The sequence below is a fragment of the Haemaphysalis longicornis genome, unplaced genomic scaffold (assembly GCF_048455015.1).
Source record: "Haemaphysalis longicornis isolate Haplotype H1 unplaced genomic scaffold, Haemaphysalis longicornis Haplotype H1 scaffold_1, whole genome shotgun sequence".
Taxonomy (NCBI): Eukaryota; Metazoa; Arthropoda; class Arachnida; order Ixodida; family Ixodidae; genus Haemaphysalis; species Haemaphysalis longicornis.
This window is the reverse complement of record NW_027526203.1, coordinates 260,995,073-261,011,933: the sequence shown is the minus strand read 5'-3', so window position 1 is coordinate 261,011,933 and position 16,861 is coordinate 260,995,073. Positions and strand designations below refer to the sequence as shown.

The window sequence follows — 16,861 nt, the reverse complement described above, 5'->3', positions numbered from 1 at the left end:
CCATGCAGACAAAATACAAGTGTGTTTTATTCGAACAATTTGGTGTTTCATAGTGCCCCCAGCGCTCGTCGGACAGCAAATGGTGCTTAATTCAGTGAGAAATGAGTTAATTCAAGTTAAAATATTGTATCTCCCGCCAAATAGTGTGCTTCGAGACGTCTGCGATGACGTAACAAGGACAGGTCTTGTTTTTATTGCGGTAAGTAGTAATCGTTTCGTGAAACATGGGCTATGTTCGACAAACAGGGTCCCCTAAGACATTGTTGCTTACGCCAATCGGCCTTCGTGGTGCGAGACAACCCAGAAGCGCCGGACTGCTGTGCAGCTATAACAAGCCTAGCGCGAACACTACCAACAACAGTACACACTGGTGCTTCTATCCGTAACTTCCATTGTTTACCCACCAATTCTTGCTACTATAAAATGAATATGCATTACATTTAAGTGAATATATCTCGTTCTACAAGATTATAAGACCTGCCTAACTTGTGTTTGCTTTTTTCGGCCTCTGCCAATCGCACAGCTGTGCATATTACGTCATTGGTTCTAGTGAGAGAAGTGAGCTGGTTAGTCGCATGACCATGACCATTCTCCTTTTCTCTAATTATATAGCTTATTTCAGCGAAGTTTACGTTAAAAGTGATATCAATATGATTCTAACGAGGCAGTATTTCGAATAAGCCAAACCTGTGTTTTACCTGCATGGCCCACGTAAAGTAAGCACAAGCCTATGCTCCAACAGCTAGCTACGATTATGAAGTCGTAGACAGTTCTACGAGGACGTTGAATCAGCCATGAAGAAGGGAGCAACACAGTTCCCGATTTTGATAGGAGATTTTAACGCAAAAGTATGTGAGATGCAAATAGCAGAAAGGTCAGTGGGAATCTTTGGTATAGGCAGTCGCAACAGTCGTGGAGGTAGGTACACTGGTGGGGTTTGCAGAGAGGAATAACAGGGGGTAATGAACACATCCTTCCACAAACGAAAGAGTAGGAAATGAACATTGAAAAGCCTCAACGGTGGAACCAAAATGAAACTGACTTCATTTTAAGTGACAACCCTGGTATTGTTCAGTACGTAGAGGTGCTAGGCAAGATTCTGAGCAGCGATAATACGATGTTTAGATTCAAAGTAAGGCTTAAAGGGAAACTGAAGTGATTTGTAAAAATTGCAAGATTACTTGCGAAATTTCTAGTCTGGAGTCTCTAGGCCATGCTTTGACCACTCTCGCTGCGTTTACGCGACCTTAGGCAGTAGAATTCGAAATTCCTGTCCTCCTCTCTGTATCCTCTGTTCCGATTTCCTATGACGCTTCGTATGACATCAAACGAGATAGCTTGGCTTGACTGTGCTACTGCTGGGCTCACCGACCGTGCGACAGAATCAGTCGGCCGACCGCCGGTGCGTCGTCGCAGTTCGTTCCCTCTGTTGAAACTACGCCACAACACAATTTCTGCCTCGAAGAATGCTCCTTTAGTTTGTTAGTTTGTAAACTATAAATAAAATAACAAAGTATGTACACTATACTGAGCTTAAAGAGTCCAACAGAGGATCTTTTTGCTATTATTACCCTTAAAGTGAGGCTCTAAATGACGTCAGTGCTTTGGATTACCAGAACATTTGGCGAAACCCGTGTTTGCGCGTTTCGCCAAATGTGATAATACGCGAGGACTTAATTTATATGTCAGTGCTTTGTCTGTTCGAGCGAAGAACTTCATTGGCTTACTGTTTTCTTCGTATTTGTTGGCGGCTGACTGAACGTCCCAACAGGGCGACATCTTTTACGTACGGACCGGGTTAACGATGACGCCCGTGATCTGTGTTCCCCGAGTAAACTGAGTATGTGGATAGTCCCCGACACTGTGTAAAGATACCACAGCGGAGCCAATAAATATTTTTGGCGATGCAGAAACAAGAACAAAAGGCAGCACTTACTCGTTTCCGCGAGGGCTGGTCGGACGCAGCACGCCCATGTTACGGCCAGGAGCAATGAAAGCATCATGCTTATGGGCTGGCCGCTGAGTTCTGCGAGCGCTTCTGAAGCTCGCTCCCGAGCGTGGGTCGAATTGAAGACAGATCCACGAGCCTTGTGTCTAGCAGCCCAAAGCAGCGATAACCGAGCTGGGAAACTTGAAACGGCTCCTGCGGCTAAGATAAAAACGCTGGCAGATGGCAGCGCGGAGTGGCAACGCCACGTCTTCTCTGGTTTCCCAGCTCAACACATTTGTTCCGCCTTGCGAACGAGTCTCCAAATGACTACCCGTGGTTACTTTTGCGCTGAAGAAACTAAGTGAGATGAGAAAAACAAGCCGGCACTTCCTTTTAAACAAATTCAACGATACTAGGTTTAAAGGAACCCTGCAACACTTTTTTCATAATTTTTACAAATCTTGAATGATTCAGATCGTAGTCAACAAGCACATCCAGTGCGTAGAATAGGGGTCATGAAGTACCTCAGCCAAAAAACTGCTCTATGACCATCAGATAACTTGGAAGCCTGCTCAAAAGATTTTTCTCTCTTTTCGGAGTCTTGACGTTCTTTGAGCGCTCGAATTACGTCATTACAGCAATGTAGCAGCTATTGACCGCTTCCTTTCTGTGTCAGCAATAAACGCATTCGATAGCCATCTGAGAAACAGCCGTTAAGCAAAGAATACCCGGGAGATGGATAGTTCTGGTGCGACGAGAAAATCACGCAGTCCCGCTCTGTGCTGTTGATGACTATAGCTTTGACAATGCTTTCAGAGGCGAAGGAAATAGTGAAATCGTTTATCGAAAGGGTTGCGGAGTCCACCGAAGAGGGCTTGTTTTTTGTTTTGTTTTTTAATTTGTAGACTTCTTTCATTGGTTTCGCAAACAAGCCAACAGCGTTCCTGAAGGGAAGTTCCTTCAATACGGTGAAATTCCTTGGGGGTCGTCGTAGTCGGGCTGGAATTGGTGGGACACACTAAATAACGCCAGTTTTCCTATGGTAATTTCACGCGATTTCAAATTTGCCCTGGAACTGCAGTGGAGACACGGAGCAGGAGAATTCGTTTTTTAACAAAAACTACAATAACAACAACTTTTTATTTCAACCGATGAGGGCTCGGGTGTGCTGGAAAGGCCAAAGGCCCATACCAGGGACCCAGCACACCGAAATTACAGTGCAAGAAAAAGAGAGAGGGGAGGAGGATGAAAAGGATGTAGAGAGGCATTGGAGTGGGTTTAGTCGTTCAGTGGGCCGTTCTCAGGCGGCACGCTGCTTGGCGGTAGAGGCTCCTCACTTCATCCACGTCACTGGCAGGTTGACTCCTGAGCGCACTTGGGAGGGAGCGCCGCAAGCTGAGCTCGCGCGGAACGAAGGAGTTCTGGTGGCGCACTGTGCGGGCAGAGATTGGGGCCAGGTCGTTGGTGCTGGAGCAATGAATATTCCCTGCCAGTGGGTGGGGGCTCCGAGAGGGTCAACAACTGCCAGAAGCAGCCGGGGTGATGCAGTGTCGTACCTCTGCGCGAGGGGCTGCTACCAGCCGACGGCGCAAAGCAGCTCCAGCGTGCGGTAGTCGCGGTAACGGCGGCAACGGGAGCAGGAGTCGCGGTAACGGGAGCAGGAGATGCTCCCGTCCCGGCAAATCCTGCTCGCCTCTGTACGCTTGCGAGACGTACAACACGGGAGGCCTGATACGGCAACAACACAGGGGCACAGTACTCCAACTGGGGAAGCACAAGCGCTGTGAATAGTGATCGCAGGGCGACAGGTCCGACGGTGAAGGTTGCGCGCTGGGAGAATGCAAAGAGACGCCACGCACGGTCAATGGAGGCGTCTGTGTGAACGCTGAAGGGGAGTTCTTGGAGAACCGCGCATGCCGTGGATGCTTTCCTCCGGTCGTGACGTGAAGCAAGCTAGGAAGCAAACAAAATATCCGACCTTTTTAGCGCGCGGCGAGAAGCTCTCCATCGTTCTTTGCCAACCTTCTCGTGGGCATGTGTGGTTGCGGACACGCGAAGTTTTCTTCTCTGGCCACACGATTACCGTTGAGTACTCTAATGCAGCGAATTGATTCATCCATTCTTGCTCAACCCCGTGTCTGGCGATGTTTGGATGGATGAGCAAGGTGTCCAAGACGTAAACATATAAATTTCACGTCGGTGGAGCTGCAGAGGCGGGCGAGGAGCCAGTACAAGAGACGTGTACTGTGTGGGGACCAGAGTTCTTACGGTGGCCTAGCTCGATCCTCGAGATTCGGCCGCAAGGCTAGCTCCGCTGAACACCGCCATGGATTGCCGACTTGGCGTAGCGATAGCGAACATCAAGGAACACAGGACACAGAATTCGCCCACTCCGACGTTTATTGCACTGCAATAAGGGACGTCGGGCGCGTCGCTCTCCACCGCCAAGACCACCTTAGCCAGGACGGGAGAAACAGGCGCGAGGGCGGACAAACGAAGGCCAAAAAGGGGCAAGTCGTACGTACGGCCGCTCCCGATGATGGCTGCTATCCAAAGAGGCTCTCCCTTTGTCTATAGTAAACTAGAATACTCGGCCCCGGATCAGGTCGCCCGGAACTTCCGGACAAAACCCGTCACGTGAGGGGTTCGGCAGCGCCCCCCGCCGCGGGGGCCGCGGGGAGAGAGGGACGTCCCCCTGTCGCCTCCGCGGCGAGCCGAGAGAGATAGGGAAGATGGCGGACCTCCGCAATTCCCACAACTGACAAGAATGCAAGCCACATCTGGTGGTTTATAGGGCTGGCCTGGGTGGGGAAACAACAGTGGCGGAAACAACCAGGGAAACAACCAGGGTAGCGGGATGAGCAGCCCCATTTCATTCCGTTTTCATACTGAAGATTTAGACATTTCCGCCATTCCATTCCCTTCAATTCCGCGGGGTGCCAATATGTTGCTCATTCCGAGTCCTGGAATGTCCGGAAAGTCCAATTCAATTCCTGTAATTCCTCAACGTGAAAACTACCACCTGGTGGTTGCATCGAGATACCTACGACTGCAACATATAGATGATGTTATCTGATGCGTTTAAAACTGCTAAAATAGGCCTACACGTCGCCATGTTGAGGGACGGTAGAGCCTTAGTGACACCTTAAGCAGAACAACCGCTTTTTTAATTCACGAGGTGCCAGTATTCCCGATGCTATTAAAATATTTGCGTGGTCTCCATGTTCTATTGCTTGCTATTGCGCGGCGGTCGAGGACGATTTGATATGGATTGAGAAATATTTTTTATTTAAGAGAAGAGGACCGGATATTGCTGGTGTGGAAAGATGCGGTAGGATAGGAGGCTGGCAGCCACATAATGAAGCGCGCCAGGCCGCTAGCAGCGCCGAATTGGGCTAATGTGACTAGGTGGTGGGGGTGTTCGAGACTGTTTACAAAAGCGAAGATATTCGTAGTCCACTATATTTCATTCACAGATAGTTCTTACTGTTCGTTTTCAATTCACACTTCCGAATTATATATTCGCCAACCTCTACCGAAAACACAGCAGTACTAAGGCAGACAAAACAGCAAAAAGGCAGATCGGCCGAGCATTGGGCAAACAGTGCAGCGCTTTCCCTATATTGCTTTCTGCATGTTTCGCCCATTTTAGCGCTGCTTTTTCTACAAATACCAAATACGTAGTGCGCGTAAAGTAAGGGGATATGTCGCGAGGTTCTTTCAAAAAGAGAAAAACTTTTCTTGATTCACAAACAATTTTATGTGCTATATTTGTTATCATCGCTTCGCTTCAATAAAAACTCAAGCTTGTCCTACTTGTCCTACGCACCACGGAGCTTGCTAACTTTGCAATGACAACAGACCCGGTTATGTGAAAGGTCGGGAAGGAAAAAATGTCTAGATCAAAACTGGCGTTTTCGGGCTGTATATTCGACAGTTGATGGCAGTGTTCTTTTTGTGTGTGTGTGTTCTTTTGTGTTCTGCCATCACATGGGTTCTGATCTTTTCCTTCCATTTTTTCAATGAAAGCGCACTTCTCAAGCAATTAAGCTATCCAGGTGCTGGGAATTTTCAAAAGAAATAATAAAATTCCCAAGTAGGCCCTTTTCAGGCGTAAGCCTATAATCATTGTGCAGTGCAGCAAGCTTGTGGCTTGCATGCTGCTGGGTTAGTTAGTGGGAGTACTGTGTTTGGGAATGCAAAGTTACTGTCTTGCACAGTTTGGGGGCTGCGCTGAGTGCAATACTTATGAGTAGCCTTATGAGTAGCCTTATGAGTAGCCTTATGAGTAGCTTATATACTTATGAGTAGCCTTATGAGTAGCTTATATACTTATCAGTAGCCTTATTCCAGAAGGGTTTGCTGACGGGTCAGTTGGTACATTGTTACACTAAGAAAAACAGCGCGAATGACAGGACGAAGAAAGGGAAGACAAAAACACAGGCGCTGACGAACAACTGAGCGCTTTATTGCAGCAGAAATATACAGGGTGTCCCAGCTATCATTCACCACGATTTAAAAAAAGAGCAATGGCGTTTAAAAAAAGAGCAAGTGCATAATGTTTGCTGTACTGTGGCGAAGCGGATAGTATTTTTTTTGTTAATGAAACTTGAATAATTAATTGTAATTATTATCTAACTCAAGAATTACTGTCCGAATCACCGAAGTGTCAATGAGGCACTTGTAGGTACCCACGACGGGCATCTAACTGCGGTATTTTCAGCGACGAACTAATTGCGTGCTCATTTATTCTGACTGATAAAGAAAACCCGCGAAATATGAAAAATACCACGTGACGGCGCTTCCGCGCGCATCGTAAAGCAGCGTCCCCAAATAAGCAGATTGAAAGCAACTGCTTCGCCTGTCACCCGCCCGAAGAGACAGCGCATCATCTTGATAATGGCATGCATGGAAGCAGCAGCAACAGCAAGATTCGCGGGGCGCGTGTGCAGATAAAGCACAAACTCGGTCGGGATTTCTTCTTTCTTTCTTTTGTTTATTTCATTCTGGCTAACTCAGAGGCAGCCTGTTTGAGGGCGTTGCTTTACGATGCGCGCGGTGGCGCCGTCACGTGGTATTCTTTATATTTCGCGGGCTTTCTTCATCAGTCAGAATAAATGTGTACGCAATTAGATGCCCCTCGTGGCTCCCTACAAGTTCCTCATTGACACTTTAGTGATTAGGACAGTACTTCTCGAGTTAGATAATAATTACAATTAATTATTCAAACTTCAGTACTGCGAACATTATGCACCAGGTTTTCTTCGAGTTACGCTATTACTCTTTTTAATCTTGGTGCATGATAGTTGGGACACCCTGTATATATAGGATAAAATAGAACAACGAAAAAATAAAAAAAGACTGAAAACAGACATCGCAATGAAATATGATAGCCCGTGACACAAACGTAATCAACCACGTGGATTTTTCGGTGTAAGATGCTCATGACAAGATGCTCATTCTCCATGCGCGGCCAAATGCAGCATTCGAATTTTTCGCACCCGTTTGCGCAAATCGTGACGGAGAAAAGAGCACTTGTATTTTTTAAATTGATGGGTGGGGTGGGGAGGAGATACGTGTTTATAAATTTACTTGTATTCAAGCGTTAGCCTTTTTTAGATAATGCGGAAGCATAACTGTCCCATTGAATGAAAAAGCCAGTGTCTGTACACTCTAAATTTTTTCACGCTTAGGAAGCGTGAGCGTCAACGATTTTTTTCACGCTTGTTCCAAGCGTGTAGCATTTTCGCGCTTTCACATAAATAGAGCAAAACGAACATTATCCCTCTTCGGCTTTATCTTTAAATGATTCCTGACAGTCAGAGAGGCGTCTTATACACAACTGGAGAATGCCGCATCAAGTAAGTACAAATCCTCTTTCACCTTCACTCAGCGTTAAGGAAGACAGCAGTGACATATCGAGAAGTCTCACGTTGCGATTGCGGTGTTAATTTTTTGTTATACACCGCCCCAAAATTTAGTAGTGTTACACGGCCGGACTCGACTCTCCTCCCGCAAAAAGCTGCTTTCGATAACATCAGTCACCTTGCTATTTTTCAGGGCGTTTCATCCATTGATTATGGGCAGGGAGTGTACAATTACGTCACAGCCTTCCTCACCAAAACGCACTGCGACCATTGCAATTGGACAATGATGGTCTGCTCCTTTCAAGACGATCCCTCGTGGTACCCCACAGGGGCCAGTCATCTCGCCACTTTTTGTTCAACCTTGCCATGAAGGATCTCCCACCATTATTGCAAGATGTTCCCCACCTTTGTCATGCCATCTACGCAGATGATCTCACCTCTTGTACCCCTACAGGATCCATGGTTGAGCAACAAGAAGCACTTGAAGCCGCTATAGACAACGCGCAAAGATACCTTCGAGAACGAGGTCTTCAATGTGCCCCAGAGAAATCGGCACTTTTGACACTTAGTGCTGGTACCCGGAAAACAAAACAAGTCCGCCGTCCCAGACCCGGACCTATTCATAAATGAGCAACCCGTCCCAACTGTGCTGCACTTGAGAATTCATTTACTTGTTGTCTCCAAAAAATCTCTCTGGGCTCCACACAACCGCTCCCCTCCAGAAGACTGTCAACCAGCTGACACACATAATTCAGCGCGTTGCACATCGTCAATGTGGCCTCAAAGAACCTGACGCGCTCAAAATAATACAAGCAGTACTTATAAGCAGAATCACCTATGGAACACCGTACTTGGCCCTTAAAGGGGTCCTGAAATACCTTCCGCCGATGCACGGATGTGCATGAAACCAAATAAAGCAATGTATTAGCAATCTCCTCCCGCAAGAATTTTGTTAAAGCGATGAGTATTAGCTGAGAATTCGTAAATCAAAAACCGCGCATTATCGTCGCGCCGCGTTTCCTCCTCCTTTCAACGTACTCCCCGCTGTTGACGGCGCGAAAGCCTTCCCTCCCATGATGCTGCGCTCCTCAGCGGTGACGTACTTGCGCTACTGCGCTGCTTATACTGCCGTCTGCTACGGGCAAGCTTTGTTGACACCATGAATCTCGCACTCCGCTGAAGGCTGGAAAAGCGAACGAAAAATCTGGCCGCATGTGTGCGGCGGTCTGGCCTTGCCCTTTTGCGATGTACTTTGGTAGAGTTGCCATCGGCGGCACGGCGGCACGTGACTTTTTATCGGTGGCGAACTCGCAGCCGCACCGCACGAGGAGGATCGTGCGCTCATTCTCTTTGATGCACCGCGCGCTGTTTATCCAAAAAGCGCCGTATCAGATGTGGCCCCGCTGGTGGTGGCGGTGGTAATGCCTGCCGGCGGCATGTGAACAAACCATTTTAAACCGATACAGAACCCGCGCACAACCCGCTTCAATCATGTGACCAGTTCAGAGCCTTCTATAAGGCTCTGGACCAGTTCAGCTTGGGGCGATGCGTGGTGGAGAGCGGCAACGTTGGCAAAACATGCTCCACCACGGCTCTGACCTTTCTAGCGCTGGAGCGAGCGCCATTTCTTTGACAATCTCTAACATCGGTTGCCTTGGCAACAAGGCACAAACCACTCTAGAAGTCAGTTACGGTTCCGTGATCCCGGTTCAGCTCGGGGCCCCACCTCGCGACATGTAGGCACTGCAGGCGTACATTCACTCCCACTGGGAAGTGCGAGATGCGTTTGGCATTACAGGAGGCGATGGTGTGTGTGTTGTGGGCGCCTTTGTTCCGCGATTAAATGCGACGTTGTGCTTCTGCGGGTGGATAGTGCTTCCTATGGTCTGGATTATCTTTCTCGAGTGACGTACGACTCTACCTCACAGGGGGTATGTGCAGTGTGCGTGGCTAAAAGCCATCTCGGCTTGTGCGCCAGAGTTAAGTGACTCGCTGTTCGTCCCCGCAAACCGCGCGCGAGGTGAGTGCCGAATTTACGACGGGCAGGAGGAGGCACCCCATCGTCTCTCAATCGCGGTTCAGACTTGCAACGCATGTTGTGACGTTGTGTTCGTTCGAAACGGATCTCTGGATTGTTTTGAAGTTTAATAAAATGTGTGCGTCAAACCCGGGCATTCGGCTCAGGGCGTTCTCTGCGATTGCACGAAAGACGTGCCCCGGGGCTTCAACGCTTTCTTTACGGAACGTACTCAGGTAAGATAATATCCATGTCGTGTTATGGCCATGTTGCATTCAATACAAACGGTTAAGCGTTTGTTTACAATTGTTTCGTTTGTCGTAAGATGTCCAAGCACTCCGGCACTACGCTGGCAGATCAGCCTGCGAGCCGACGCTGAGCAGACGACTCATCTCTTTGCCGGAAGTGCGTGAAAAAGTCGCCCAATAGCAGGATGTCTAGCTCATGACGAACAGATGGGAATCGATGACGTAGACATGTGAAGATGGCGGCGTCCAAAAACACAAAGGGAAGGGTGAGAAAAAAGCGACAAACTTTGCAACAAAAGTGTGAGCTTTCCGCTGCGCGTAAAAGAGTAATACTTGGCACAGATGACGTTGACGACCCAATCTAACGATTGCGCTAGTTCATTTAGTGTGCTCAAAACGCCTTTCAGGGCCCCTTTAAAACGAACGAAAGAGCCAGATTAAATAGATTTATTCGCCAAGCCTACAAGAGTACACTCGGGCTGCCTTCGAAGACATCGACATCTAAATTATTACAGTTGAGCGTGCATAACAGTTTGGAGGAATTACAAGAAGCGCACCACACTCTCAGATAGAGCGCCTGAAGAAAACAACGACGGGGCGCGCAACTCTTCACCGATTAGGTTATACGACTCCACCGGTTAAAGATTAGAAAACAAGCATACCTTTGAAGATTCGACAACACATACGAGTGGCCCCAATAACAAGAAATATGCATCCGGAGTTCAACAAGGCCAGAAGAATTGCCGAGCACGAGCCATGTCCGCCAGATATGCAAACGACTTAAATACGTGTTATGTGGATGTATTCCCTTATCCGCACCATGCCGCGCCCGTAACTTGTGTAGTGAATGGACGGGGACAAGAAATCACATCCTGCACAGTCAATACCACAGCTATTGATACTGCCGAAGAAGCCGCGATAGCCCACGCCATCATCACTGCCCAACACCCAATCACCATACTTACCGACTCTCAGGCAGCGTGCAGAAATTACTCACAAGGTCGAATTTCTAAAACGGCACTTCGTCTTCTTTTAACAAGACCGAGCATTAGAGCAGTTTATATAGTTTGGGTGCCAGGACAGGAATTTCTTGAGGGGAATGAGGCGGCTCACGCCACTGCCCCCGGTTACGTACACCGGGCCGTTTCTCTCACGGGGCAGTCACCACCTCCTCCACCTAACCCGCAACCTCTCTTTCGCTGCACAGATATCTTGGTGGACTACCGACACAAACGAAAAATTTTCCCCATTCCACGCCACCAACTCACAAGGGATGAAGCAACAATGTTCAGACGACTTCAAACTAACACCCATCCACACTGTGCCCGTCTTCATGCCATTTATCCGACAGACTATCAAGACACCTACAACTACTGCCCAGCGCCCGGTACATAATACCATCAGGTGTGAGAGTGCCAAAAGACACCGGACCTGCAACCAAACCCCAACCCCTCCATACAACAGTGGACGGCGCGTTTTACCAGCAAGGACCCAAGGACCCTATACGTTCCAGCTTGACCTGGTGCAAAGGCCCCGCGCAGCCAGCCGCAGCCAAGGGATCACGGACTAGGATCCCCTCCACCTGGCGGGTGCCCTAACAACTGCACCTGTTGTTTTTATTAAAGATTTTATTCATTCATTCTGATTCAAATGATGATAACTGCTCTTGAAAAATCACAGCTGATTCAACAATTCCCATTTCGCGTCGACGTCAACATAGCCGACAAAAACTCGCCCACGCCTAAACTATCCATTAGGTACGAGGCGCATCACATACCACCCACAGAGGTGTCTTGGCCAACGTACAATGCCAACACACAACACAAAGGGCCATGCACTGCTGGGCTACGCCTGACCATTTAAATACGCAGCAACGCAATAGCGCTCTGCATTCCGCTCTCAAGAGTAACCAGCGAGCCAGGTTTCTCTTCGTGGCAGTTATGTCGTACCCCCTTCAAGTTAAAAACATCCGCCTTTTGGACAACGAAGACATCGTTGAACATCGTTACATTTTGAACAGAGAACTACCCACTTCACACCAGGTTTCTTATCAGAAACTGGTGACAGCACAGTGCTTTCTACAAACAATGGTTCCTGATTAAGCAGCAGTTCACTGCAGCAAAAAAGCGACGGTTACTACGGATTGCTTCAACGTGCCACCACCATTGCCGTATTCGGGGGCTCCATTCAGACCTCCAGTAAAACCATAAAAACCATGCAGAAACACCAGTTTCCGCTTGGCTGCGTGGTAGTGCCACAATCGTTAGAATTCAGGCTATTCCCCTTCTGGTAGCCGTTTCTTGCCACACTTTTGGCAGCTCGTTTAAAACCCTCCAAGTTCTAGTTCACTCTACTTCCCAGTATGTCGAACCAAAAAAAAAATACCGGTTCGGTTACCGTTCGGGTTCCGGAGAATTCATTGCCTTCCGGTTCAGTTCCGCTTCGACAAAATGACAGCCGGAACCGGTTCGTGAACCGGTTCGGTGAGTCCAATTAGTTCCGAACTGCGAAAAAATCTTTGTAGTTTAGAGCGACAATAAAAACTAAATACAATTTTTGTGCATTCAGAATTTTGCTTTTTTTCTATAAAAAAGTTACGAAACATTAAAGACAATAGTAGGCCAGATATGGGAGAAGCTAGTTAGTAAGCTTCCTTGTATTTCGTTTCTTGTTTTTGCGGTGACTTGGCGAGTTCTGCAATCATTTCGGCCAGAATACCTGCCTCGCCACGGACGTTTCCTACGTATGCGCCTCCCTGGTGCTCCTTGGAGTCCGCCGACCTGTAAGGGCCTCGCAGATCTAGTGACTACGGTACCGAAGATCCTGATATGGTCCCCTACTGCCTAGAAGCAACTCGCGGCCTCAGTGGAGCCCTCACCGGTTCTAATCGTTGCGAAGAGAATACCAGAGATGCTACTTCTAAAGGCGACAGTGCCAGTGATGCTACTTCTATAGGAGACGATGACACGACTGTTAGAGTCAGCGAACTTGGCGTAGAGATGCCTGACGTCGACGAGGTAGGCTTTAAGGCCGTGAGTCATCGCAAAAAAAAAACGTTCAATCGGCATACCTGTGCTCGTGTCCCTGGCTAAAAGGAATCACGACCTCAGGGAGGTGAACCCCATAGTCCTAGTCTTAGCCTTCAAGACCTTGCTTGCGCAAGCGCCTATTCGCAGCAGGTTCACTGCTCAGGTTACCTTGCTTCTCGACGTGGCCATGGAGAAAGAGGTAATGTTTTGTTTCGAAGCGACCGGGTAGGAGGAATCGCAATTTCTGCTCGACTCCGACACTCCTACGGGTAGAACACATGCATCATAAAGGGTATGCCCACGTGGTATACGGAGGAGGACCATTTGTAATACCTCAGGCCTCAAGGTGTACTGCGCGTGAGAAGAATTCTGCGTCGAAAGGCTCATCGGTGGACGAGTGAAAAACCACTCTATCTGACGCTGTGGTGTTGTCGTTCGCGCCGAATACTGAGCGACCCAGAGCCCCCAAACTTGGATTTACAAGGCATGAAACGGCCGTCCACACGGAGACGCTTTCTCGTTGCTTCAAATGCCAGCGTTTTGGCCATGTGGCAAAATGCTGCAGAGGAGACCAGCGGTGTAAGGTATGTGGCGGCCCGCATGACTTCGAGAAATGCACTGCGGGTTTCACTTGTTCCAACTATATCGGCGACCACCCTGCAAGGTACAACGGTTGCTAATTTTGAGTCAGCGCTCTGCACAGGAGAAAAGTATACATCGAGGGACCCAAATCCTCTCCAGCACTATTGACACCTCCTGGCAAAGACAACTTCCCAGCTTTAAATGCACAGCAAGCCAACAATGAGTCCAACACGATGGAAAATCTGGCACGCACTCAACCATTGGAGTTACGAAAGCTCCCTTATCTCGGCGTGGGTTTCAAGGCTGCGGTTCAAAGGGGACGTGAAAGATATGCCAACGTTATGAAGGAGCACCGTGTCTACTCCACGGAAATTAAGATGGAGAATGGTAGGAGCGTTATGCGAGCCCTTTTTGCAGCCCTCCGGTCTCACCTTGCTTCTATGGCCCCAAGCTTTTTAAAGACCTTTCTTGAGACCGTGCTTAGCTTGGCACCAGTAATATTGGAATTTTCTGCGACGCCCCTGTCAGAGCAAAAGCAACCGGTGGCAACAAAGCCAAAATCAGTGCCCTTGATTATGCAATGCTATAGTGCTGGGTTCACCTGTCGATTGGCTGAGCTAAATCTGTTCCTCAAAGAGTCACCGATACTAATATTGGTTTTGACGGAAGCCGGATTATTAGGGAAAGATCACTTTCCGGTCACGTTCCTCATAAAAATCCCAGCTTTCCCACTTTTTCACATGGAAGCACCGCTTTATATATTCAACGTGAGGTTCCCCACGCTGCAAATATATGTCCGGGACCTTTGCTCAGACGTCGCCGAACTTATGGCTGTGAGGTTGCAAATAGGTTCCAAGAAATTGAGCATTGTATCAGTCTACCTCCCTCCACAGAAAAAAATATGATATGAAGGCGTTCTTTGAGCAACTCTGTGGCCCTTGTCCAGTCCCACGTATTATATGTGGAGATTTAAATGCGCACCATCCGCTGTTGGGAGATAAAGCGACAGACGCTTGAGGAAAACAACTAGCAGACGCCATTGATAGGTAGGATCTCTGTGTTGCAAATGGTGGCACTCCAACCTTCTTCAGGCCTCCTAGTGCTACTAGTGCCATTGACTTAACCCTGATTTCTACTGATATTCAGTTAGGGTGGAGAGTGGCGCCAGACCGGATGAGTAGTGATCGTTACCCTATCTTTATTGACGCAGCAGGATATCGACTGCGGGCTTCTAAAATTTCCCAGATTGTCACCTGGGACAAGTACCAATCGGAATTAGAAGCGGCTTCTGGCAACCTATTTTAGACACCATGACAGCAAGCAAGGAAGCAGCGACCATGCTGTTCAAGATACCGAAGTACTTCCCGGCCCCTGACTTAAAGCTTAAAAACCTATGTGCGACACGAAGAATGGCGGAGCGTCAACTCACGCGGAAGAAAGATTTAGCATCGAAGACGGCTTTTAATAGGTTAAATTCAGCCATTCGGCGTTACACAAACAAACTGTGTCGAAATCAAAGGGCGGCATTTTGCGCAACATTAGGTGTATCTAGTCCACTGACACGTTTCTTGGGGGTGGTGTACTCCCTTCATGACAAAACTCATCCTGTCAAGCTGTTTCTGGCAATGGCTTTATCCAGTCAAGATTTTACCATCTGTGGCTGAGGAGTTCGCTGACGTGTACGCATCTTCGACATTACCATGCGTAACAGACGTGTCACTGCAATTACGCAGTAGTGCATCAACGGCTTGCGCTTACTCTTCAGTTTCAGCAATGGATACCCCATTCACGCTGAGGGAGCTTCAAACAGCCCTTCTAGCTTACGGAAACGGTGTGCAGCTGCCCCTGACGGCATCACGAACCAAATGCTACTTAACTTGCCGATGGAGTCCCAGCATAGTCTCCTGGGATTCTTTAACCATATTTAGACGACAGGTGACATTCCGTCATCGTGTAAGCTGGCCAGGGTGGTACCGGTGCCTAAACCTAACAAAGATACAGCAGATCTATCACCATGCCGGCCGGTATCACTTCGTTCTTGTGCCTCAAAACTAATGGAAAAGCTAGTTTGTGCCAGACTGATGTGGCGGCTAGAGCATCGGAAAAGGCTTCCCGGCGGCATGACCGGCTCCCGCCAACGGCTGAGCGCCCAAGATAGTGTACAGGATTTCGTCAGCCACTTGGAACATAATAGCGCATATGACTTATCCACCGTTGCTGTGTTTCTTGATGTGGCCAAGGCATGCCACTGTGTCTTGTAAAGTGCTATTTTGAGTCATCTGCAAGAAATGTGGCTTACAGGACACCTACTCCGCTTCATTCGAGTTTTCTTGACCGACCGCTTCATGCAACTGCGGATAGAGAATGTTTTAGTTCATAAAGACCTGTAGTGCGAGGCGTACCCCAGGGCAGCGTTCTGTCGCGCATTCCCTTCAATGTAGCTATGGCTGCCCTGCCTTCTACGCTGAAGAATCATCGGTCGAAAGCTCGTACGTCAATAAATGCGGACGATATCTGCATATGGCTCACCAGATACCAGACAAAGCGCTTGCGTGTAATAGCACAACATGCTGTTTAGTCTGTTCGAGCGCACCCTTCAATAGTAGGTCTGACGCGATCAGTGGAGAAATCGTGCTTTATCCGTTTGTTGGTGTGCGACGCCAGTCTGCACGTCTAAGCGTAGACTTGAATGGCATCCACGTCTGCCAAGCTACTCATGTAGGATTTCTAGGAATCGTTCTCGACCATAGGTTGAATTGGCGAAAGGCTGTCGATTATATAGTTTACTCTTTGGCACCGAGATTTGCTCTGTGACGCGAGGAAATGACCCAGCCTGTATGACCAAGTTCCACGAAACCTTGATCTTGAACCGCTTGCTCTATCAGCTGCCTCTCATATCGCCGTGATTTCCCTACACCCCCCCCCCTAGTTTTTCTGGACACCCCCCCCCCCCCCTTGAATCCCCAAATTTCACTCTTGCCAGTCCTTGTATGGACCTTTTTCAGTATCGATCTGCGCATGCGCAGGCTGCCCGTCCGCTATTCTTGGCAGTAGCCTCGGGCAAAATAATCAAAAGTGCGCCCTCCGAGCTTGCTGTTAGCGTTGCACGTATTTATTTCCTTTTTTTCGACAGCTCGTTAAGTTCGTAAGTGCACAATTAAGTTCGTATGTGCACACAGAAAAGGCTT

General features: G+C 48.4%; 1 protein-coding gene across 10 annotated transcripts in view; it reads right to left on the bottom strand.

Annotated features, from left to right (window-relative positions):
• The window catches only part of LOC144144961 (protein lev-9-like), a 300,769-nt gene extending 298,667 nt beyond the window's left edge, over positions 1-2,102 (bottom strand). For 9 of the 10 annotated variants that reach the window (XM_077676464.1, XM_077676468.1, XM_077676483.1 and 6 more), the window contains exon 1: positions 1,937-2,096. In XM_077676464.1, coding sequence (XP_077532590.1) covers positions 1,937-2,003 — 67 coding nt within the window. In that variant the 5' untranslated portion in view covers positions 2,004-2,096. Of the gene's footprint in view, positions 1-1,936 lie in introns of all 10 variants that reach the window. The other variant, XM_077676523.1, reaches the window with a different exon arrangement.
• Positions 2,103-16,861: the final 14,759 nt, after the last annotated feature.